Genomic DNA, 25499 nt, shown 5'->3' on the forward strand with positions numbered 1-25499 from the left:
GTCTTTTAACTTTATCAGTGCTCAAATTGTCCTTTGGCCAGTGGGAGCTTATACAATAGGCTGCCTGTTGTATACGGTTTTTGATATAACCCTGTAGCCTTCATTACTACTGAGATGACAATATATTCTAATGTTATCTTGTACATTTGTTGACCCAGACCTAGAGTCATCGTTTCTCTTAGGGGACCTGATTCTTTTTATAGGAAAATGATATTTAGAGACCAAAATCTGAGTCCAGGGGTTTCTCATTGTTGCTGAGTTGGTCATTATTTCTAGGATTTTTCTATGAATTAGCTTCCTTCTTACTTAGAAACTTGGAAAATACAGAGAAGCCTATGGCTTGCTGGGTTATGCAGCTGTAACTCAGCTGATGGGTACCAGATGCCAGTTCCTAATTTGGAATGGGGGCTCCCCCGACACTTGGACCATTCAGTACATATTCTTCCTGTTGTAAAGAAATATGCTTAGCATTCAGAAGGAGGAACCCTGTGATCTTCTCAACTTCCATGTGAGTTAGGTGGTCCCTAGTGATTGTTTTCCTCAGCCAGTGAGTTAGATGCTCAGGGACTATGGTTGAAGAGCTCCCATGTGTGATATGCTGGTTGTCTTTCAGAACACTGTATCCCTCTCTGTTCTGAATCACTTGTCTTTTGTTCATTACAACATTTCCTTCTGCATTTCAACATTATTTCACAAGACACAGTCTCATATAGGAAGATGAAAGTGAGACTCCTGGCTGGCCTTGGCCAAATCACCAGTCACATCAAACTGCGGATACAAACATAGATGGTGTCTCCAGGAGTGGCACTAATTAGCTATTAGTGGCACAGTTAGTTATTCAGCACTAATTATAGTGTGGCCAGGAATGTGGCTGGAAAGAGATCAGCTTTGAAGGATTGCAAAAACCACAAGATGGGCTTTGTCCTGAATGCAGGGGATGGGAGGGTAAAACTACTGGACTTGTACTTCAGAATGTACCTGCAGTTTGAAAAGTGTTTTGGGGGTCGTGGCCACACTGAAGGTGGGAAGAACAGTCTGCAGAATCTTATAAGTAATCCAGGGCAAAGAAGATGATGGCAGCCTGTCTTCAGGCATTGGTAGGGAGCATTGTGGGGTGGGGGGGGAATTATAGGAAGAGGAGTTGATAGGATTTGAGGGTTGGATAAGGAGGCTGAGGAAGAAGGAAGAGTCAAGGCTGATGTCTCCTCTCTGGCTTAGGCAACTGTGTAGGTGGCAAGTGAAATGATAGTGGACTGTGGAAGGAACAGGTTGGAGAAAGAGTGAGAAGATGGGATTGAGGGATCTGTGAGCCATCTGAGTGAAGATGTGGAGACTACTTTTGCTGCTCAGGTGTGAGGTCTGAGCTTGGGGAATCAGGGTAGAAGTGTGGCCACTGACCCCAAGAGAGAGCATAGAATCAAAAGAGTAGAGGCCCTAGATGAGGCCCTCCCGCATAGGGCTTCTGTTAAGCAAGGATAGGGTAAAAGATGGTCCTACCAGAAAGAGCAAAGGCATCCCCTGAGAGGTTGGTAGCCCCAAGAGAGAAAAAGAAGGGGGTGGTGACTGCCAAACATGACCAAGAGATTGAAATAAAGTCAGACAGTTCTTCATTTGGTTTTGCCATTCAGAGGTCATTGGTGACCTTAATGAGTACAGAGGAGAGCAGGGCTAGAAGCTGACAGCAGTGCATGGAGTGGTTGGGCAGAGACAACATACAGACAGAGCAGAGCTCACCAATGAACTCAACTCACTGATGAATCCCTGCTCAGCCTGTTACTAGCTTTGTGACCCTGGGCAAGTGGTTTATCCTCAGCTGCATAATGAGAGGTTTTTTTTGCGGTACGCGGGCCTCTCACTGTTGTGGCCTCTCCCATTGTGGAGCACAGGCTCTGGACGTGCAGGCTCAGTGGCCATGGCTCACGGGCCCAGCCGCTCCGCGGCATGTGGGATCTTCCCGGACCAGGGCACGAACCCGTGTCCCCTGCATCGGCAGGCGGATTCTCAACCACTGCGCCACCAGGGAAGCCCCGAGAGTATTTTTTAAATTAATTAATTAATGGCTGCATTGGGTCTTCATTGCTGCGTGCGGGCTTTCTCTAGTTGCAGTGAGCGGGGCTACTCTTCATTGAGGTGCGGGGGCTTCTCTTGTTGCGGAGCACGGGCTCTAGACGCACAGACTTCAGTAGTTGTGGCTCTCGGGCTCTAGAGCGCAGGCTCAGTAGTTGTGGCGTGAGGGCTTTGTTGCTCCGCGGCATGTGAGATCTTCCTGGACCAGGGCTCGAACCTGTGTCCCCTGCATTGGTAGGCGGATTCTCAACCACTATGCCACCAGGGAAACCCACAATGAGAGTATTAATAGGATCACTCTGAAATGTTAGTGACGTGTAAGCACAGGGCCTGGAGCCGAGAGAGCAGTCAGGGAAGCCAGCTGCTCCCACTGTGGTCATTCCTTCCTGTCACTCCTGGGAGGCAGGCACCATGCTGGGCCTCGAGTGGGTAATGAAAACATGTCACACAGGCCTTGCTTGGGTGCAGGTGTGCCTAATGGACAGACTGGTGGACATCAAAACAGCATTGAATGTCCAGTAGGCACGTGGTACACTTTGGGGCAGTGGGAGCATGTGAGGAGTAGCAGTTAAAGGGTACAGGGCTTCTTTTTGGGGTAATGAAAATGTTCTAAAATTGTGGTGATGGTTGCACAACTCTGAATATACTAAAAACCATTGAATTATACATTTTAAATGGGAAAATTGTATGATACATGAATTATATCTCAGTGAAGTTGTCACACACAAAAAATTAGCCAGGTCAAGGAGTGGGGAAGAAGGAATGGCATTAGCAGTCTCAGAAACGTGAAACTGCATAGAATATCAGGAGAACTTTGGGAACTGGGAAGAGAGAGTAGAGCATGTGTCGGGTGTGCAGGGCTGAGGGTGGATAGGCACATTGGGCTGGTTCATCGAAGGCCTTGGGTGCCTTGGAAAGATACATAGCTTAGGAGGGCTGAGAGTTGTGTTTAAAAAAAGAGAGAGAAAGAGAGAGAGAGATTCTTCAGTTAGGTCAAGGTCTGTGTGTGGGAAATGTCTTGCTTAAGAGTTTATGTTCTTGCCTGGAAACACTTTGTTCCATTTTGTTTGTCAGAGGAGAATATATCGATTTGGTGAAACTGCGTGACCACGGCTTAGACAGCAAGACAAGCTTAGCTTGGTCCAGAATTCCTCAGAGTCAGATGTGATCCAGAGGAACAGAGAACAGGGTTCTGACAATCCAGTGACCACAAACACGAGAGAGGAGCTTGGGAGGCGTTGGGGGAAGGGTGTACACATGGAGAGGGTTTGCACTTGGACCGAAGGGAACAACTACATTGAGTCTGAGCTGTGAGAGCCTGGGCCCACACACACCTGATGTTTTCCCCTCAGTGTCTGATGGCCCATGTTGTCCCGACTGCCCCAGGCAGTGGCATTGCTGTGTGAAGAGACATCTCCCCCCTACCCCCAGCACCCAATGATTGATGAGCTGGCATGGATCGCTGGTGGTGACTTGACTGTTCCTCTCCAGCTGGCTGCTGCTGCAAGAGGATGAGGCCCCAGAGCAGGGGTGGAGGCGAGGGGTAGGCAGGAGGGAGGTCTTGCTGCCATGAGCCAGCTTGGATTTGATCTGTCAGTAGATGAAGGGGGGGGGGATTGTGAAGGGGACGAGCATTGGTGGTGTGATGTGAAACTTGATGTGGGGCTCAGGAGGTTGGGTTTAGGAGGAGCCAGGCTAGAAGCAGGTGCTATTCCAGCTCTCCGGGTGAGAGAACGGGGCTCAACTGGGGCAGGAGTGGCACGTGGGCAGAAGAGGGACTGGGTCAGAGACCAGCTTAGGACATGAGACTGATAAGATTGGGCCAGTCTGCCTTAGGTATGGTGGTGAGAGGGGTTAGAAGTTAGTTAGAAGTCAAATGTCTGGGTGGGTGCTGGAACTGCTTCTGAGATGGGGACCACTGGAGGAGGAGAAGGTTTGGGGCATGGACAGGGTGGTGGAGGAGGAGGTGTTCTATCTCAGAAGTGCTGAGTCAGAGTGTCTGAGGGAGGTGGCTGTGTGGATCTGGAGCTCAGGGGAAGTAGCACTAAAGATACCAATCTGGAAGTCATCAGCACACTGGTGGCCGGCAGCTCAGCCCACGCCCGGCCGTCTGTTGGCTTGCAACCAGGGCAAGCCTCCCTTGGAAGCCTGGTCCTGCCCACAAGTCTTGCCAGGAGGCTGGAGAGCAGCCTTAATGGCGGGCCAAGTGGACATAAGCATGGCCTGAGGAGGATACCTGGCGTGGAGCCTAATTTGGCGAGCAGAGCAGGGAGAGCCACAGCCAGGGATTCCCCTCCAGATCCCTGCCATGCCTCCTGCATGACTGGGCATGGTGGTTTCTTTTCTTTTTTGGTCTCCTTTTTAACTAAACATAACTTGAAAAAAAAATTCCAAAAATAGAGTTGGTGGAAGGGTGACTTGGTGTAGATCCTTGGGGGAAAAGTTTTTACTGCCTTGTTTAAACATTGCATGTATATGTGCTGTGTGGCCCTATATACCCAGTTACAGGATCGTATCCCCTAAATTAGCACAGGATGGCACATACAGAGGTGTTCACACCAGCCCTGTTGGTAACTGCAACCTGTTAGAACCAGCGGAGTAGCCCTTGACAGGCTTTGGTTAAATAAATCATGGTCTGTGCTTACAGTGGAATACTATTCCGGTGCTCAAAAGTGATGTTCCATGAAGACTGATTTAGAAATATCTTGCTAGGTGAGAAATTGCAAAGTGTTGCGTGTAATATAGTCCCATTTTAGTAGAATGCCAGGTAATGTGCACATGGAAACGTGTTTGGAAGCATAGGCAACAAGTCTAGAGTGGCAGCCTCTGCAGAGAGGGATTGGAAAGGCTGGGAGGGGGAATATGTCAGTTTTAAATTTTATGTACCTTCCATTGTTCAAATCTGTCATAGTGAACAAATGTTTTATAATTTAAAACATCCACTAAAGATATGTAAAATAAAGGAAATTTGAACATACAGGCGAGCAAGGAGAAGGTACTTACACCCATCCGCCATCCAAGCCAAGACCCCTGCTGGTGACCCTGGAGTGTTCTTCCAGATTTTCGTTCACAGCATTGTAGGGTTGATCTGAGCCTTAGGGAGCCCCCATCAAGCCCCTTCTCTTTACACCACAAGACTCAGTGTCCAGGGGATGCATGAGGGCCAGGACCAGATACTTCATGTCACTCAGACTAGAGCCCCAAAGCCCCTGTCCACGTGCAGCTCACCTCTCACCTGCCTATTTTTCTCTCTTTCCCTTGTCGCCACTTCCCCATCGCTACTTCTTGCTTTCCCTTCACTGATTACATCTTGCGCTAGTATATACTTTAGCCTGGTTTTATCTGGGAAGCTGTTTATGGTCAAGATAGTCCACACAGGAACTGATAACCCCCGTTTCATAAGCCCTGCCCCAGAGTTCATGTCAGAACTTGCTCTGGTGGGTGTTAACACATTTGTCCTTGGATTTACTCCCTGATTTCTTGGGCCTGGTTTCTGAGGTGGAGCCAGTGTCTGAACCTGTGCTTAGGACCTTTTGAGGTGACCTCAGGACAGGCAAATGTCAGTCATCTAGGACCCTTGAAGATGAGGCTTTCTGGGTGACCAGGGTTTCTGGATGGAAGAGAGGGAAAGATACAAATTTTGAACATTTTGCATAAACCCATTCTGGAATGTATTAGTCTCACTTTCTTGCTTTCACAGTGGCACACACTAAATAAACATAGCAGACTTTCTCCCAAATTAGGGCTGTTAGACTTGAAACGAGATGACACCAAACCACTGTCCCTGAGGGCCCAGGTCTGCCTCCAGTAGTTTGTCCCTGGCCCCCTGTGGTCAGAGTGCCTGCTACAGCACCCTAGAACCTTTTCTTACTTGTAGCTGTTGTTGTGCTTTGGGTTCAGCTGTTAGATGCCCTCCAGCTTGTTGGAAGGGTCAGCATTAAGAATGAACAGGTGTGAGGACATGATGCAATGGTCTGTCTTGTAAATCACCTCTGCCTGCTCAGAGTCAGGACCCTAGGGCCTCTCTGGGTCACCAGGACCTTTCTTGAGTTCTGTGTGAGGCCAGGCATCAGGCAGACCGTGGCTCCCTTTCTGGCCAACTGTGTGACACTATGCATGTGATTTAATGCCTTGAAGCTAGTTTGCCCACCTGTAAAATGAAACAGAAATCACTTGCAGTTGTTAGGACTCAACAGCACATGCCTAGCCAGAGTGAATGCTCAATAGATATTTGTATGATTGGATGAGCAGCAGGTCTTTATTGGTACTGGCAGGGGGCTAGAGTGTGGGCTGTGGGGGAGGGGAAGCTGAGGCCCCCATCCTGGAGGGGTGCACCATGTTGTAGATTGTCCTGTTTCTGGGTTATTAAGCACTTTTTTTTTGTTTGTTATAGCATTAAACATTAGAGACAGGGGGTAGAGAGCTGGATAAAGGGATTTGGAGATTTGGAAGCGTCTGGCCGAATTGGAGGACAAGGGTGGAGAGAGCTGAGGATGACCAGGCTTCCTCTGTAACCTCTTCAGTTTTGCCCCTCAGAAGGCCCCTTGCTTCACTGATGCAAGACAGACCAGTCCCTCATGATCAGACTCATGCTCGCCTTGTCTCCATTCTGGCTTTCCCGACTCATGTCCACCTCAGTCCTATTCTTGTTCTTTGTGACACATTTCTCCATAGCTCTGCAGGTGCCTGCAGCCTATTCCCTCAGGGATCAACGGCTGAGGGAGATGTGGACCAGGAGTCTGAGGCTGTTATTAAATCGCGTGGAGCCAGAGCAGAGCCTCTGGCTGTTGACAGTGCCATCCTCCCTTTGGCCACAAGGTGGTGGAACAGGACCATTCCGCTGCCTGAGAGCCAGGGAAGTGGGTGTGGCCGGATCCACTGGTGCATCTCCTCTGCTTCTCTGTGCAGCACCTGCCTTTAGCCACTGTCCCTTGGGACTCTGCCCCGGGGGGGCCCTACTTCCCTCACCCAAGCCCCAGTTGGCCTTCCCGGATTAAGTAGGGCTCGTGGCTCAGTGTCTCCTGTCTGTCCATCTCTTCCCACCCTCACCTCCCTGTGCCCCAGCTTCCTGGGTTAGGAAGGGGAAGGCCAGGGAGAATTCCCTGATGCTGTCCACCTTGTGCCCAGTGTAGACTGCTCCAGCCTTGACCACCAAGCTGTCCTTGTTTACTTCCACGTGGGTCGTGCTGGCAGTCCTCAGAGTCGGAGCGGCAGCTTCAGCTTCAGCACAGTGCGCTAGCTATGAACCAAGGGTCTTGGTAGCTCCAAGTAGGAGCTTGAAGCTGCCCAGGAGTCAGGGCCACGCTTCCTAGGCTCCCAGAAGCACCATCCTTCCCCAGGTGGCCTCCACTTTGGTCCTGCTACTCTGGTCCCTCCAGGAGACAGAAAATTCTTCCTCAGGACAGACTCCTCTCCTCCAGCCTTCTTCAGCACTTTGGAAACATGTAGGGGTGCATGTGGCACATACAGGTACATGTGTGTAGGATGACTCTGGAAGAGGCCCAAATCAGGCACCCCAGACTCTCTAGAGTATAGGTACATACAGTCATATTATCAGGTAATTGACAGCTCTCCACCCTGCACCCCAATTTGGAGGGGTCTTTCCATTGGCCTCCCTGGCTTCTGCCTCATCCAACACTGACTCCTTAGTTGATTAAAAAAAACAAAAGAACTATCCTGTGTGGGAATATTGGCCTTCTTCTTCTTTTAGAGGCAGGAAAATCAAGGCCCTGAAGGGCCATTTAGTAGGCTGGGCCTGACACCTGCTCTGCCCATCTGCACTCAGCACCCTGCAGCTCAAGGGGCTGGGGTGGGGCTGCCCCCGTGTGTGTGGGTGGTCCTGAGGGGTGGCAGGCAGACCTGCAGCGGGGAAAGGGATGTGTGGAGGAACAGCCCTGACTGGGTGCCGGGCACTGCTTTCCTGGCCAACTCTGGCCTGGCCCTGGGCCAGACCTTGTCCCCCCTTGGCCACTCAGGCAATGATTTTCAGGCTTTGACCTCAGCTGAGGCTTCGTGTTTGGCTGGAGGATGGGGCTTTCCCCTCCAAGGAGTCATCTGTGGTGTCTTTGCTGCTGCAACTCAGCTTTTCCTGCTTGCCACACTGCTCCACAGCCCCGGGCCTCCCCGGCACCTGCTGTGAGCTCTGCCAGGGCTGCTTCCTGGATACCCAGGCCTCTGGCCTCACTCTGAGCCCCTGCATGGCCCTCAGGGGCTGAGGTCGCACAGAGTCAGTGAGATCCAGGCCTGATCAGGGTAGAGAGTGTCAGAGTTGGCCAGGCCCCTGGAAGTAACCTTATACAACCCTCTTATTTTACCTGGGAAATTGGGTCCAGGTGAGGCCCGAGGCCTTGCTTATGGTCTCCTGACACCCTTCTTGCTCCTCCTGTCCAGTCATTCTACATTTTTTGATTCTTTCCTTCATTTGTTCACTGAAGGCTGCCTGGACTATGCCTCTTTGTGCCAGGCCCCCAACTCAGGAAGGCGTGGTCAGGTGAACGAGACCCTGATTCTGGGGCCCTTGCCATTCCCCCAGGGCTTGCCACATGGTATCTAGCATGGGAATTAAGGGTTGGGAGTCGAGGAATACAGGTGAGCTGTGACCCATGACCTGGCACACAGGGCCCAAAGATGCCAGTCATGGGTCGTAGCTCACCCATTTCCCCCACCTTCAACACTTTAAACTCCAAGCGAGATGCCGTGTGGCAAGGCCTGGGGAAAGTGGAGTGCTATGAGATTCCCGGAGCAGGCGACCACCTCTGTCTCAGGGCCAGCCTGAGTGCTGATCAGACTCAATCTGGTGTGTTACTGCTTCCCCTGCGTGTTTCCTGTCAGCCTCTTGAGCAGGGGGGTGAGGGGGTCAGGGGTCCTGGACAGGACCAGCTTGGATGCTACTGTTCCTGCCACTTCCTGCCTGGCCCAGGCCTCTTGGGTCTGCTGGGCATGAGTATGGAATGGATCAACTCTGCTCCTGGCCCGGGTTGCTTGGTCTTGTTTCTGTGAGCTGCAGGGAAGGAGGCTTCGTGCTGAGAACAGCATGGCTCGCAGCCCCAAATGAGGCCTGATTCTGAGAGCCCATCCATAGGGCCTAGGTCTGAGCACAATGAGTATTTCCATAGCTTGGACTCTAGGTACCGTGGAGCTGGCATGATGCTCCAGCCAGGATCCAGCCTGACCTGGCTTAATTTCACAGGAACAGCAGCCCCTGGGACCCTAAAACTGCTTTCCCCTAGTTGAAGTGAGCTCCATCTTTTCTTAGGGTCCTTCCTCCAAAGGACTATGCATGTAGAACAGAAGCCAAGCATCAAGGGCAGAGAGGATTGCTCAGGCGGTGTGGGCCAGTGGACCCAGGAGCCAGACATGGGCATGAGCCAGCTTTTGAGAAGCTCCCTGCCACAGCTGGCCTTTCCTGGGCTGCCTGGCGCCTGGCCATGCAGGGCCACTTTACCTCTTCTCGTTCAACACCCAGGCAAACATACATCTTTGGGAAAGTGAGAAGAAGCTCTTCGCTCGCAGCCCCAGATCCACTCCAACCTGCATGCACTGTAACTGTGGTGGTAAGCCTGGAGAAGAAAGAGCTTGTTCAGGGTCAAAGTACAGGGCAGCAGCAGAGGTGTGGGCCCTGCCTCCCAGGGCGAGGCTGGCTCACTTGATTCTCAGCCTGGGCTGTGGAGGGCAACAAGGGAAGCTGCCCTGCAAGCCCTGTGTCTCCTGGGACATGCCAGTTCCATGGGGCCCTGGGTGCGGACGTCCTGATGAGGGGCTATCCAGGCGGATCTCCACTCAGTCAGAGGAGAGCTTCTTGGAACTTGCCCTGGGTGCAGCAGTAACCAGTTCTGCCCCTCCCTTTGGCAGGTGGGACTGTCACCTGCCTGGCACCCTCCTGACTGTGGGTGGGTTGACTTCCTCATGGGCTGTGAGTGATGCTTTCATTCTCCCAGCTGCAGGGACGAGGTGTTCCTGAGGGTAATTACATGTGCTTCTGTCACCACCTGCCACCTGTCTCGGAGCAAGGAGAAGGGTGGTGAACCTTGCTGCCACCTAGACAGCACACATCCTGCTGCCTCCTAGACAAGGGGAGTGACACTCCCGCTAATCAAATCTCTGATTCTGATATGCTGGTGGGTGGTGTCATCCGGGCCACTTCTACAAATCAGCCCCATCCCCCTTCTGCAAATGCCGTACCTCACTGAAAGTCCTCCAGTATGAAACAAAATGCCAGCGTAGGGACCTAAGAAGGAGAACTCGCTGTCCTTTTCCTGCAGGATCTTTGCCTCATGCCAGCTGAAACCCACTAACTTGCATGTGGCTGTGCCAGCAGTAGCCTCCAGGTTCTTCCCGAGACTGCTGGCCCGCCAGCCCGGGGGCTTCCCATGGAGCAACGGCTGCCCTTGGCTGCACCTGCTCCCGAGGACGGCAGGGCAATAGCTCACCATGTGGTGGGTGGTGCGGAGTTGGGTCCTAGCCTCTGTCCGGGTCCTTGGGGTTGGGCTGCCCAAAGCTCTGTATGATCCTGCTCATAGGTGACGTTAGACATGGGAGTCCCAGATTTTGAGCCCACTTTGTTCATCCTTCCCCAGGAGATAGCAGAGTGTGGCCTGTGCGTGTGTGTGCCCGTGCTGCACAAGGGCCCCTGGGGAGAGGACACACCAGAGCCCTGGGGAAGGGTCGGGACCATGGGAAGGAAGGGCAGGGGCGGCAGGGGCACACTGTGGAGCGCTGAGTGGGACGGCCTGAGCAACAGACTGGAGTCAGAACACAGACCACCTGACTGGGACTGAGCCTCTCCGTTGGGGAGCTCTGGGTGGGATCCTCTCTGTGGAGCTCTGGGTGTGCCGTGCCATGCTCAGTTTTCTCTGTATAACACTGTCTCTGTTCAGTGTCTACCCTCGGAGGCTGGCACTGCAGGGCCTTTCACCAGGTGACTGGCCAGGAGCCTGGGTCCAGAGATTCCACCTGCTGCTCAGGGCCAAGCTGTGGGACAAGATGTGAACTCAGGTCACTGTGGTCCCAAAGCCCAGGGTCTCTCTCCCTTGTCCCACTAAACCACCTAAGGAGCTATGTCCTGAAACCAGTGACCTGGCAAAGTGGGGCTTCAGAGAGGGACTGTGGCTGTGCATGGACATTGTCCTGGGCTAGCAAGAGGCCATGGACACGTCAGTTTGGGGTGGGGGCAATCCCAAGGCTCTGGATGGGGAATGCCAGGCGACACCTGAGGGAGGGGAGGAAGAGCTGGTATTTGATAGGAAGAGTTGGAACCCAGGGCTAGTCAGTTACATGAGGTCTACAGGGAGCCTGTGATGGGCCTGGTAGAGGCCTGGGGATGAGGAGGATGCTTAGTCTGTGCTGCAGCCCCCAGGTAAACCCAGGGTTAATGGTTTCCATGCTGTGGCTCCCACGCTGGGAGTTCCAGATGTGGCGCTCTGACCCTGCAGAGCCAGCCAACCAGTGCACACATCTGCTTTGGAGCTGATATGAAGAAAAGAGGTCTCCCCCACCCCCAGAGCCTGGGGAGGAGACTCAAACACAGTCCATTTGCTGAGGGGGGGTGGTTATGGCTCCATTGGGCCACCAGCCTGGCTGTCTGTCCACCTCTGTCCATTTGTCTGAGTTTTCCCTGCTTTGAGCCCCTGGAAGTTGCAGCATTAGAGAGCCCTTAGGGTAGAATGAGCACTGGAGGTAGAGCCCAGGTCCAGTCCCTTCAAAGCAGTCCCTTTACCTGGGCCCAGCAAAGTGGTAGAACAGGCTCCAGGGCTCTACCACCCTCACAGGGAGGGGCAGGATGGGCACGCTAGGCTCTAGGGAGCATATTTACACATCTGGTTTCACTCAGCGGGCCTCAATTCCTGAAAACCCCTGAGCTCCCCAGGAGAGCATCGTTGAGTGACCTCTGGAAAAGCAGAAGTGAAGTCTGGGAACACACTGTCCTCTCACACTGTGCTGTGGCCAGCTGGCCAGCAAGGCCCCTCCGTGGGCCATGAGGCCATGGGTGAGTCTAAAGCAGGGGGCCGCCCCGCCTAGTGTACTGCGCCAGGGCTGCCTCTGTGCCTGCTGGGCCCCTGGGGCAGCGCGAGACCAACCCCTGGCCTGGGCCAAGACCCTCCCTCCCTGCCTCCCTGGGGCCTTTGCTGCAGAGGCTTGGGGACTGGAGATGCTGTGTGCTGCCTGCCCCTGGGAGCCCTGGTGGGGCTGAAAGATCACTTTCAGGGCTGGCAGGATCTGGGAAAGGTTTCAGGAAGTGGATGGGAGGCAGGGCTGCCCAGCTGCCACCTCTCAAGGTCTGGCTGGAGCTGGCTGCCAAGCCCACACTTGGTCCCTCAGAGAGCAGAGAGTGTTGGACAGGCTAGGGGTCCTCATGCCCTCCTGCTAATCAGGGGCAAGAGTGGTAAGCAGAGGTGCTAGCTGGGGCCTGGGCTCTGCTGGTGAGGGGTCCTGGCCCAGAAGACCTGGGTTGGGGGTTGGCAGGCAGTGGAGGGACAGGTGGCAACTATGGGGCCTCCTTGAGTCTGGCATGGCCCTGGGAGGAACAGTCATGCCAGGTGGGTGTTGGGCTACAACAGGCGCCTTCAAAGAGCTCAGCTGGATCCTGCTGGAGCAGGGCAATGGTCTTTGACACAGGCAGTCTCAAGGTGGACAGGGGTGCCCTGTGGAGGAGGGAGGGCAGGGCTCTCACTTGCCAGGTTGGTGTGTGCCCTCCCAAACCAGCCTCTCTGGCTGGCCTGAGGAAGCAGCCCTGTTTCCTGGACTTCAAGGGCTTCTCTCGCGGGCACCCTGTGGACTTGCCTGGAGCACTTGCTTGTGCCAGAGATCACAGGCAGGTCGCCCTAACCAGAGAATAGCACCGGTAGAGCAGAGAGTCAAGGTCTAAGGCTGAGGCTGTGCTAGGGCTGAGGGTGTGGGGCCTCACAGGCTGGGGAGAGGAGGCCAGGCTCTGGGGCCACGGGGGCTGCTGGGTAAAGGTGACAGCGACACGTTGGAGTTGGAAAACAACGCTCTGGTGATGGTATGGAGAGTGGACTTGGGAGCTGGGAGCCAAGATGTGGGGCAGGAGACCAGCAAAAGGGCACCGTGGCGGTGAGGACGGCTTAGCGGCCCCGGGAAGTGAAGTGGGGGGATAGTCACCAGAACATTGGGACAGGCAACACTGGGAAGCAGAGGAGATCTGGGAGGGTCCTGGGTGGGGTTGAGGGGCCCTGAGGAGCTGGCTCAAGGCCCTCAGGGGAGGCTGCAGGCCACGGGAAACTGAGCTGATTGGCTTCCTCTGAGGAGGGCTTTAGGTTGTACTGCAGAGAGAACTTTCTGACAGCAGCAGCATCTTCTTGGACATGAGAACTCAGCCTCTGAGGAAGTCTTTTGCTGTGAGAGATCCCAGACTGGCCAGACACTCCTGATGCCGGGCCATGGATGGGAGGATTTGGGGTAGACAGCTGGGCTTGTGGGTAGACCAGAGCAGTCGCCCACGTCTGTGCTAACTAGAACACTGCTCACACCTCAGCCCAGGCACGTCTGGGGCTCTCAGGGGCTGTCACCGAGGCTTTCAGGCTTCAGAGCACAGAGCAGAATTAGCCCCTGCCTTCCCAGAGCCCCTGGCGTCCTCGTCTGCCCTCGGGGGCTGGGCCAGGGCTGGGTGGCCGAGTCTCCCACAAAGCTCTCAACAAGTTCCAGGCCTCTTCTCCTATGTTCTGATCCCACCCCCAGTCACACCTCCTCCACATCCCTCGGAGAGAGCAGGAAGCTGGAGGGGAGGGGGCTGGTTTCTAATGGACCTGTCCCAGCCCTGAGGACTGTGTAAAGGGCCTGGGGCTGCCAGCCACTGGGCCTGGCTGCCAGGTTTCTTGAACAGGGTCAGAGCTGGTTCAGAAGCCCCGTGTGGTCTGAGCCAAAGGATCGGCTAACCTGCCTGCCTCCAAGTTGCCTTCTTGGCTAGTGGGCTGTCCCCTCACCCTGGGTCACAGGGAGAAGTGGGTCTTGGCCAGGGGAAGTGGTCTGGAATGGCCCTCTGATGTCGTCACTGGGGGCTTTTAAAAATGAGTTTCCTGGTAAGGAAAACTCAGGCCTTGGGCAGGATTCTCGGTAGAATCTCCCGGGTTTGCTCTGATTCGACAAACACTAGCAGAAACCACCCGGTCGTCTGTGTTCCAGCAGCCAAGTCCCCAGATGCAGCGTCAGCAGAATGCAGTAGCCAAGACACAGGGATGTTTGCTTTAAGGCCCATGCTAAGCCCCAGGGGTGGGGGGCATGCAAAGGAGAATCCACCCATTAGCTTTGCTCCTCTTATTCACATGTACTACCTTCTGAAGGAATGGCTGGCACCACAAGTGATGCCAGAGGGGTTATCTGTGAACCATGACAGTCTAGGGCCCCCGTCAGGTGGGCAGTGAGTGTCCAGGTTGCCTCCAAGGCTGTGGAGGGGCCTGCTGTGGCCCCTCTTACCTCTCTGCCACCTGCTAGCTCTTCTGGAACTAAAGTCTGCCTGGGCAGCTGGGTCCATATCTGAAAGGCCCATCTTGGGCCAAGGGCCATGGGAGAATGGTCAAAAATGTAAGGGGTGGGGGAGGAGAGGAGACCAGAGTTGGGGATGGAGAGAATCCACCAGGTCTGATCTATATCCCCATCCTCTCTATGCTTGACTGTGGGACTCGACACGTTTCACATTTCCTCTGATTTCCCTTTTTTGAGTCTGTGAAATGGGCATGGCTGGCGGGTCCAGCACATAGGTTGCTCCTGGCATGGCGTTAAGTATTCAGCAGGGCCCATCTGTTTCCAGTTAGAGTTGGTCTTGGTTCCCGCCTTGTGTTGGGGTGCTGCTTCCCACCTCATCAGTGCCAGGTGTTGAATGGAGTTGGTGGGGGCTGGAGAGGAGAGAGAGGGTGCTTGGTGGTGGGGGACTTGGGGAGCAAGCCTGCCCAGGGAGGGCAGCCCCGTGGAGCAGGTGAGGCTGGGGCACAGAGGTTTCACGCGGCTGGAGAGATTGGGCAGCTGTAGTGGAGGTGTAGCACGGCACTTGGGGAAGCCTTCTGGCAGCAAGTGCAAGGATGCCAGGCAAGGGGGTGTCGGGAGGCCTGGCCCCTGGTTGCTTTGGAGGATAGGAATCAGGATGCCGGGCTGGGGTCCAGGGCCCAAACTCACTGTCCCAGAGAATAGTGGGACCACTGGCATGAGGGGCCCTGCCAAGAGGACTGGGTTTTACCCTGCTTTTTGCCCTGTGCATCTGGTCTGGCTTCCAAGCCCTGGCTGTGGCCTGTCACCGCCTGAGAATGGCTCTTTGCTGCTGCAGTGGCTGGATGGATAAATGGACAGGTTTGAGCTGGCAGCTGCTGCGCCAGACCGTCAGACAGAGAACACCACATCCCAGCCCGGGCTTCCAGCTGCTGTCCGCACTGTGGCTTCCCCTAGTGGGGATTGGAGCGCCTACTTTGTCCAGGCCATAACTCCCTGCCCACTAGTTTTTTCAAGTATCACAATGTTTACTGATAGATGAAAGATGTAAAAGCAGGGCATATGACATATGACTTGATAAATTAAGTAGAGTTAATTTCAGTATGAAAATAAGAGGTACCAATTCATATTCTCACCATTTGTTTCATACCCACAAAAACCACTTCGAGGGCATTAACAATCTCTCAAAATTTACCAGTTTTGTGCAAGTAAACCATGTTTCTTTTTTTTAAAAAATAAATTTATTTTTTGTTTTTGGCTGCATTGGGTCTTTGTTGCTGCGCGTGGGCTTTCTCTAGTTGCGGTGCACGGGCTTCTCATTGCGGTGGCTTCTCCTGTTGCGGAGCACGGGCTCTAGGCGTGTGGGCTTCAGTAGTTGTGGCTCATGGGCTTAGTTGCTCCCCAGCATGTGGGATCTTCCCTGACCAGGGCTTGAACCCATGTCCCCTGCATTGGCAGGCGGATTCTTAACCACTGCGCCACCAGGGAAGCCCCCCATGTTTCTTTAAAAAACACAAAACAAAATACTTGTGCACTTATCCAGAGTCAGGGATATTAAAAGCTAGCTTGTAAAACCTATCACTAGAGGTGGGAATACAGGCTTATGCTCATACAGCGAAATCCCTCAATTAGAGTTAAGAATTTTTCTGTAACAACCAAATGGTTAATCAAATACTGCAACAACTTGAGCATTACTGAGCAAAGCACCTTCTTACCCCATGCCTTATTCCAGGTGTAGGTGGGCCTTGGCCACACTGGTGAGGAGGGGGAAGAATGGACCCAGGGCAGGGCTCACAGCAGACGGCCGGGGGTGAGGATGGAGGGGTGTGCACACCTCCTGGGAAAAATGGCAGCGGGGTCCACGGGGCAGAGCAGGGGGCTGGTGGCTTCTCCCTGCCCCACCTTGCCCTCAGTTCTGTCCCCCTTTTGGGTGGCCACCGGAAAAAAGGTGTGAATGGTAGAGCGATGGCAAAGGCAGCGGATGATGAAGGCCTCCTGCAGGCCTCACGAGGTTCAAGTCCACTCTGAGTGCCCAGGAGCCACAGAGGACAGGAGTGCTGACTGCCACCCGGGTGCAGGTAGAAAGTGGCCACTCCGATGGCATGCACCCCTCCATTCCTCCCTCCCTCCACGCCTCCCTCCCATATACTCTTCCATCTCTTCTTTGGCACACCTGACTCTGGGCTGGGAGCATTCTCCTCCTGATGGGGTACAGGAGGAGGGGCACCACAGGGGTCCCCTAAGTCTGTGGAGCGATGATGTGCCCCACTCGCCCTCCTTCTCTAAGCAGCCCGGTATAGCATGGCCCTCCAGGTCCACAGACACACGGGGAGGCCTTAAGCCGGGGCAAGGGGGGTGGCGCTTGTGGAAATGTTCACAGGTGTCACCCTTCCTGTCATCCTCTGGGCAACCTTCCAGGGCACAGAAAGCATGCATTCCTCAGTCAGCAGAAGCCAGCCTCCACTGTTGGGCCTTAATCCACACTCGCATGCATATGCACACATGGGTCCCTCCTCAGCCACTGTCCTTGGTACTGCCAACACTACCACAGTGTCCCCCATTTCAAAGCCCAGTAGCAAACCCTCCTGCTGTCTTCACCAGCCCTCTATCCAGTCTTCCATTTATTCTACGGTTACTTACTGAACATGAAAATGCACCAGAACATACTGTGTTCTAGGCTCTAGCATACTGCAGTGACCCAGAGTCCCTGCTATCATGGTTTATGTGCCCCGTGCCAGGTGGGATGTGATGTGTTACAAAGAAAAATGGCACAAATGAAGGGACAGAGTGGGGGGGCTATAGGAGAAGCCTCTGAAGATGGGCATTTGAGGAGAGCTCATCACTTTCCAAGCAAGGGGACAGGGAAAGGGCCTGAGGTGAGGATGTGCAGATGAGTGATGGGGTCTGCCTGGTGTTTTAAGATTGCTCTGGCTGCTGGGTGGAGAAGAGACTGGGGGATGGGATGCACGGGCAACAGCTGTGAGACAGGTTGTTGCCACGATTCCCCTGGGACTCACCTGTCCTGCCTCCCCAGGGCCCTTCTGCTCTGTCCTCTCCTCCGTTTTCCCTCACTCCTGCTCTGAAGAGCTCAGGAGAGCCCGTGGGCTTGGCTTGCCTGCCTCCAGCTACTCCTCAGGCAAGGCCAGTCTTTCTCCCCAGCCTCATCTCCCCCTCACACCGCTCATTTGCCCTTTAGGCCACTCCTCACTCATGCCATCCTGCTAGCTGCTTCCTTTGCATTTTCCTGTCCCTGCGTTTTGCCTGGCCCAGCCTGGAGTGTCCTTTCGGTCCTATCTTGGTGCCCTCTCCACTTTACCCTTGGCCTGGGGCATGTCCTTCATTTCATATGCATTGTTTCTGCCTGGGGGTGCGTTGGCTTGCTCCTTTAACCCTGAGGCTCTGGAGGGTAGGGCCCATGTCTTATTCTGCTTTAAGTTAGGGCCATCCTGGAGCCCACCATGCAGGAGAGCCTCAAAGGCTGTGGGTTGTGAATGGCACCTTGGGTTGGGGTTTCCCAGGTTTTCTTGTCGTTTGGGGGAACAATGGTTTTACTTGTACTTGGACTCTGGGGCCCAGTGTCCTGGCTTTGGCCTGATTGCCCTGGAGTAGGCTCTGAGCCAACAGGGAGGTGGAGGCAGGGACAGGAGGTCAGGGTAGCAGCAGGGCACAACTGCAGGCGAGGGTCTGGGACCCAGAATCGGGGTGGGGACAGGGACTTGGGGTCCCGGGGAGGCTCAGCACGGCCGGCTCTCACCCCCCACCCTTGGGTTTCAGACCTGAAGCTGCACCTGCAGAGCACCGACTATGGCAACTTCCTGGCCAATGAGGCATCACCGCTGACAGTGTCCGTCATCGATGACCGGCTCAAGGAGAAGATGGTGGTGGAGTTCCGCCATATGAGGAACCATGCCTATGAGCCGCTCGCCAGCTTCCTGGACTTCATTACGTGAGTGTTCTCTATAGTGCCTTTTCCCCCCACTGGATGGGACAGCTCCTCTGTCAGCAGGGTCCTCCCGGGTTGGGTGGCTGGGCTGCTTATTCAACAATGCTGGGCCCAGGCCACCACCTATAAAATGGGGTCACCAGCCACTTCAGTGCTGTCTGGGAACTTGGTGGGCAGGCCCGAGTGTCCCACGCTGTAGTGCTGGATGAAGCTGCTTTCCCTGTGTCCCTGGTGTCAACAGGCATCAGGAATGACAGGAGCCCTTTCCCTCGTTCTCCCTATAACACTCACCCTGAACACTCACCAGGCCCCCACTGCCCATGATGGTGTTGGGGGATAGGTAGAGCTTTGAAGAGTCAGGTTTTGGGATGGACCATTCAGGCCCTATGACCTTGTGTGGGCTGAGGCTCCTCTGTCGTCTCTGACCATGGCCCTGGGTCTCAGGGAGAAGTGGGGCAAGGCGGAGAGGGTGCTGAACACCTGGCCGCCTTTCCCAGTTCTGGCCCAGGCCCCCATGCTAACAACCCTTGGCTGCCCAGCGTTCTTACTGTCTAATCCTTGGGTGCAACCCTGCCTCCACTAAGCTCCTGGAGAAGAGGAAAGGACCCTGAGACCTACAGGCTGGGGAGGGCACTTGGACGAGACAGCCTCTGCTCACCAGGTGTGCCTGTGGAAACAGGGAGGTAGAGAGGCCCCTTCTGCCAGGATGGCCCAGGAGCCACGAGCCAGGGCCTGGTGGACAAAGAGTTGGCCCCGGCCCAGGTGGCTGCCCAGTGCAGGTGGTGGACAGAGACATCGGTGGCTGGCTTACATGAGCGTGCTCTGCACTGCTGGAGTGTGAGTGTGTGTTGTGGGGAAGCCTTTCCAGGCGCTCTTCTGGGTACTGTCTAGCTTTAACCCTTCCCTGCTGGTGGGACCCCCAGATCCGTGGGACCTGCCATACCTCCTACCCTTATACTTGCAAAGACAGGGCTGGATGCCTGCTGCTTGGCCTGCTTCCCACCCCCAGCCAGGAGCAGCCATTTACTCGCTCAAGTAGGGGCTGCAACCAGAAGGGCTCTATCCTTGGGTTGAGGCCACAGGCTGGGACACTTGAAGGGCTCAGGCTGGGAAGCAGGCTGTCTCCTGGCCACAGGCCTCCTTCCGGGGGACCTCCCTGCTGTCCTGGCTGGATCCATATCACACTGCCCTGGCCTCCATCAGGGTACAGCCGACATGGTCCTTCTGGGCAGGAGGCCAGAGATGGCATGCGTCTCGTGCTGCCACATTGGGGGTCATACTGCAGTGCCCATCTGTCAGTCAACCCCTAGCCTGGGCCTGGGTGTCCTTTACCCCAAGGCCAGAGCTGAAGGACATACCAGGAAGCAGTGCGTTTATTGCCAGAGCCCAGCCTTCACCTTGTTTGCACAGGGCTCCTTCAGCTTCCTGGTGAATGTTCTGGCCGTGCTAGCTAGGCTGGCCAGAGGAGGCTGACCCCATGCCAGTGGTCAGATGTCATCTATCCTGCTGCCTGCTTGGCCATCTGCCTGTGCTGCCAGCCCCTGGCCTGTCTTGGTGCCCTCAGAGGCTTGGTCTTAGCCTGCCAGGCCATGAAACTGGAGAGGGCTCTGAGCGTGACTGAGGCTGCATGGCCGCCAGCTGTTTGCTGGAGGTTGGCTGCAAGCACCAAGCATGCTTAAAGCAGCCAAGCACTATCCTGTGGCAGGCTGTCACTTCCCCGCCCCTTCCATTCATGGGTGAGTGTGGCTCACAGTCTTCCCATCCCCTCAGTCCTGCTCTGTCTCAGGAATAGCTCGGCAGCCACGTGTCAGCCTGTCTGAGCCTGTGGCTGCTTGTTCATGACCTCGTCATCTCCAGTGACCTGCTCCTCTGCTCTCCACTTGAGCCACCCCCACGATGGCTGCCCAAGAACATGTCACCACCTGGAACTGCTCCGGCCCTGAAATCGCTGAGTCAGGCACCCCGTCTCTACCCACAGCCTTCAGGCCTTCCCGCCCACTCTCAGCCCCTTGTGGGACATGGGTTCCGGACTCAGCAGGGCTCTGGATCTTGCTTCCTCCCCTGCCACCCCTTCTGTCTTCATTTTCCTCCCTCCCCAGCTGAGGTTCCCTGGTCCATCATTCAAGCACTCTTCTGCCAACATCCGCAGCGCTCTTGGCCGCCCATCTCATGGTCCCACCCGGCTGGCAGCTCCCCAGCCCTGGAGGAAGCCCAGCAGCCTCCAGCCTCGAGGCGCCCTCTTCCACCTCCGCTGCCGGGAGCAGAGCCGGGGAAGCCAGTGTTGGGTGGATTTTCCCTGCTGCCAGACATGCACACTTACTAGTTCAGCTGGCCTGGACTGTCCCTGCCCAGCTGGCCACTCGCTCTCCCTACTCAGCACCCTGCAGCTCCCCACCGAGGGTGGGAAGACCACCTCCCCATCTTAAACACCATTCATCTCCTGCCCCCAGCCTTCTCTCTGGGTAGATGGCCCACCTCTTCCTCCACAGAGACAGTAGAAGCCAGTCCACCTCCCAGCACTGTGCCTGTGCCCCTCTGCATTCCAATGGCAGAGGTACCCTCCTCTTCTCTTGGGTCCTTCTGCTGATGTCCTGAGTCCCCTCACCCCACTCCCTGAACCCTGAGGGCCACTCATCTGCACTTCTGTCTGTGCAGCCCCTTCCCTTCCAGATTCTTCCCAACAGCATCTAAACAAGTTCAAATCTCTCACACCATTAAAAACCCATCTTGTGCGGCCTGAACTTTTACATTCACTCTGTGTTCTCTCACCTCCTGCATCCTGAGCCTCCAGTCCGCTTCCAGCCATCCCATCACCCCACCAAAGGCCCCGGCTAAGGTCACCGCTGACCTTCATGTGGCCAGGGTCTCCAGACCTAACAGGAGCCACACCTGTCTTACCTCCTCCCAGCAGTCTCCTTTCTCCCATGGTGTCTCTTCTATTTACCTCCTTCCTCCCCGGCTGCTCCTCCTCTTCCTCCTCCACTCCATCTCCGTAACCTCCTCCACCCTGGCTCATCCCAGGAGTAAGGAGTGTTGCAAAAAGGGCTGAAGGCTTCCACAGGGGCCTGTCCAGGGGACCTCCCCAGGCCAGGGACTCACCACTGTCTTCCCTGAGGAGGTGGCTGTTTGGCTGAGGGGAAGGGCATTTGAAAGAAGAATTGGGGGAAGGCAGGGGGAACCATACATGTCCCGAGCAGGTGGAGCACGGGGCCCCTGGCTCTGTGACCCTCTGGGAAGGAAGCAGATACCCTAGAGATGTCCAGAGGAATGTTACCGGAAAGGAGAGTGCCATCCCCAGGTGATGGACTCGTCAGCTAGATACCCAATTCTGGATGTGGGGGCTTGAGGGAGCAATGCTAGTGCTACCCGCAGACAGAGCTGGCCCAGGATGGCTGGAACTGGTTTCTCCAGGAGGCAGTGAGTTCCTTGTCATTGCAGGTGTGCAAGCAGAAGCTGGGCAAGGTGTCCTCTGCCCTCCTGTGTGAGAGACAGTGTCCAGTGCTTTTGTAGATTCCAGCCAGCCTTGAGCCAACACACATGACCAGTATTCAGCTCTGGGCCAGGTGTAGTGCCAGGAGGGAGGGAGACTTATGGATGCAATAGGATGGGTGCCAGTGGTGGTGCAGATAGCTTCTGGGGAGGCCTGTGGGAAGCTGTCACAAATGGAACCAGGGGCTTCAGCATTGAGAGGACTCAAGGGTCAGATGGGGTTTGAGAGGCCACTCAGAGTGGGTGGCCAGAGTGGAGGCAGCTGCCTCATGTGTGGTAGACAGGCCCTGAGTGAGAGAGGTCCCTCTGAAGTAGACTGTCGTCAGTCATGTGGTTTTGAGATGATTCAGCTCAATTTCATGGTGATAACATGGTGATAACATCACTGTACCAAGGGCTCCTTCCAGACTCAGCCATTCACTTGCTATCTGACATGGGGTGGAGCCTCTGTTGGGTTCTCTGAGCTTCAGAGGAGACTTTGATCTGGGCCATCCCATATGGTGTCCTATGAGAGAGTAGGCCCCAGAAGGGAAGCTGGGAGAGAATGGCTTGTGGAGAAGTGAGTTTGGTCTCTGGGGATTCCCAGGTGGGCCCCAAAGGCCTTGTCCTTAGATGAGTGAGCCTCCCTGGAGGGGCCGTCTCCAGTGTGTAGCACCTGCCTGAAGCCCAGGCACCCATTGGCAGAGCCCAGGCACGGTGACCTGCACCATCTGGGGGAGGTGAGGTCTCATATTCTACTGTGCCACCAGCCTGGAGTGGGCAGCTGGAAAGAAGCTTTGTCCAGGGACAATGGCCTCAAGTGCCCAGTGGGCCTGTCAGCACACCTGCCACTCTCCCCAGGTCACATTTTCCAAACCTTGGGCTCTGCTGGGTCACAGCGGGTATCAGGTGTCCTCAGGCCTCCCTATTCTGGCCCCCCAGCCCTCACTGTCCACAACCACCATTTCTGAGATGATAGCAGGGTCTCTGTAGGCTGTGGTTTCTGGGTCCTGGGCTCGACCCGGCTCCGGCCCTGAGGGAGAGCCAGCACTGACACTGTTCTCCTGAGCCTGAGGGAGAGCATGCAGGTGCCCTTTGATGCTGAGAAGTCTCAGGTCTCAGGATGGGCCAGGGAGGACCCAACTGGACCTCAGGAGAGGTGCAGGATTTTAATAAGGAGAAGGTCAGGGCATCACTGGCTCTGCTGGGGGCTGTACTTCAGTCATCCTAATTGCAGAGTGGAAACTGAGGCTTGACAGGTAATGTGCTGAAGCCACAGCTTGATATCTCTGTTCACTTTCCACCTGGGCAGTGCTCTGTAGGACTCAGATGTGATTGAGCACAGGTACGGTTACTAGTTGCTTCTGCTGGGAGCTGTAGTTGGGCCGACTGGGCTGGTAGTCATCATGGCCTATCCAGCGCCAAGCCTGGCCCCCCCGGGGCCAAATGATGAGACCATGGGAGCAAACCATCATGCTCCAGCAGGTGGCGCCAAAGGGCACAGCAGAGGGATAGGGCTTGGCTAGGGGCTGGGAAGACTTCTTGGAGGAAGTGGCTTTCTAAACCCCATCCCAAGACTTCTTTTGGCCCAGGCTGACTCTTGAAGGCACAGGGTGAGGGAGGGCCTCAGGGCAGAGGAATACAGACTGCCCTACACCCACCCCAAGAGGGCCTCTTTGGCCTGGCGGGCAGACGCCTGTCCACTCCCCAACTGTCTTCCTCTGGAGGGAGATGCTGACCAGCTGGAACCTCACACTCTCCTATTAAGGCCAAATGAAGGGAAGACTGGTGGAGTGGCTTTTGGGGGGCAGGGAGGCAGCAGCTCAAGCCAGACGAGGAGGAGGATTTCCCTGCCTGCTGAAGGGCTTCACCTTGAAGGAAAGGCAGACAGCTGGGCCGGCATCATCTCTGCCATGCCCTGCCTCCTTTCATCCCAGGAAAGGAGATTCTGGCTCTCATTGGGCAGGGGAGAGAAATCAGGGGCTACTGCCATAGTAACCTTGCAGTTGACGCGGGGGAGGGAGCCACTGGGCCTGGCACAGGGTCATCCAAAGCTGGTCTAGCCTGGATTAGAAGGGGGCCTTGGAAGGGGCTGGGGAGCTTTACTTGGCTTAGCATTTCCCTTGGTGCCCAGCCAGGACTTCTAGCAGGAGAGTCTGGGGGCAGCCAGGGGGTGCTATCACCAGCCCTCACATTTGCTGTCAGGGCTGAAAAGTGAATCATAGCCATCCTGTTCCACATCACTGGAGGGACAGCAGCAAAGCCAGACAGTGGAGTCTTCCCACAGGGCTCAGCTCCGAGCCGGGTCAGGACCCTGACGATTGCCAAGGCACCTTCCTTGGGCCCTGACACCAGCCCCATCCCCAACATAAATGAATACCCTGTGGTGCGAGGAGCGGAGAGGTTTAGAGAAAGGAAACTGACTTGTGAAGATTCCTCTGAGAAGACAAGGCTAGATGGGGAGTGTAGAGTCAAGGCATGGGGACCTGGACGTGGGTGGAGGTGCATGGACACTGACCAAGAGACATAGTGCTTCTCTGCTTTATGATGTGACAGGGCCTGGGGCCTGCAACCTCTGTGTCTCATATCCTCTGACAGTGGGGCTGGTGATGCTGGTGGTTGTGGGATCAGTTGGATAGAACAGCTCGAAGAGGTACAGCGTTCTCCCCGTCCCTGCCCAAAGTCTGGTGAGAGCGTGAACGAGCATCTTCGGGTTCGGGGGTGGGGACTTTGTGGCTGTCTCAGGGAACACGATGGCTAGAGCGGGGCTGGATGGGACACAGGTGGAGTGTTGCGGGGGTCCTGCGGTGCGTGAGATTCTGGAGGCATCAGGGGCACGAGGGATGTGCTGTCCAGGGTAGGGACAATGCAGGCTGGGGCTGGAGACCAAGGCACAAGCTCTGGCGGGATCTCTCTCAGGTCCCTCGACTCTGCCAGCTCTGTCAGGTTGGGGCAAAAGGCTGGCCGTTTGAGCCCCTCGACTCGCGGCTGTGAATGGGCCCTGCCTGAAGCCCTCAGTTTGAGAAGGCAGGCCTGTCTCTTCTCAGCACACATCCTGTGGCTGACCCAGCCGGATTGGGGGCAGAGAGAGGGCAGCTGCCTGGCCCCAAGCCCGGGAGAGCAGAGGTCATAGCAGGGCACTGGGCTGGGTGGGAGTTGGGGGAGTGTGTAGCAGGCAGGGGGGTGGGGGTCAGGCGGGGACAGGAACTGTGGTTTCTTCCTCCTGCCGCCTTCCTGGCAGGCCCTGTGGGAGTTCCCCCCGTAGCCAGCCCTCTGAGCTGAGGTCTAGGCCACCACCTCCTTACTTTTCTTCCCTTGGAATTGGGGGCCACTTCCTACCTTGGACAGCCTCAAGATACTGTCACAGGACAGCTGTTGGCCCACCCAACAGCCAGGGTGTGCTCAGTGCCCAATTCAGGGCAGCAGCCTCCAGTCCAGCTCCCACCCTTCAGTGGGAGCCCCACTCTGGCCTTGGAGCTGAACCCCCAGGCCTCATCCAGCTGCCTCATGCCCTGAGATCATCAGTGGTGACAAGCTGGAGGAATGTTGTGGCTCCTGCAGCCTGACTGGGGCCCTCTCGCCCTCT

General features: G+C 55.5%; 1 protein-coding gene across 2 annotated transcripts in view; it reads left to right on the top strand.

Annotated features, from left to right (window-relative positions):
• The window catches only part of ATP6V0D1 (ATPase H+ transporting V0 subunit d1), a 38024-nt gene that overhangs the window by 5265 nt on the left and 7260 nt on the right, over window positions 1-25499 (top strand). For both annotated transcript variants that reach the window (XM_027119586.1, XM_027119587.1), the window contains exon 2: window positions 18277-18448. In XM_027119586.1, the coding sequence (XP_026975387.1) occupies window positions 18277-18448 (172 nt within the window). The remainder of the gene's footprint in view (window positions 1-18276; window positions 18449-25499) is intronic.

The sequence above is a fragment of the Aethalodelphis obliquidens genome, unplaced genomic scaffold (assembly GCF_003676395.1).
Source record: "Aethalodelphis obliquidens isolate GAN/ISIS:26980383/991018 unplaced genomic scaffold, ASM367639v1 scaffold20, whole genome shotgun sequence".
Taxonomy (NCBI): Eukaryota; Metazoa; Chordata; class Mammalia; order Artiodactyla; family Delphinidae; genus Aethalodelphis; species Aethalodelphis obliquidens.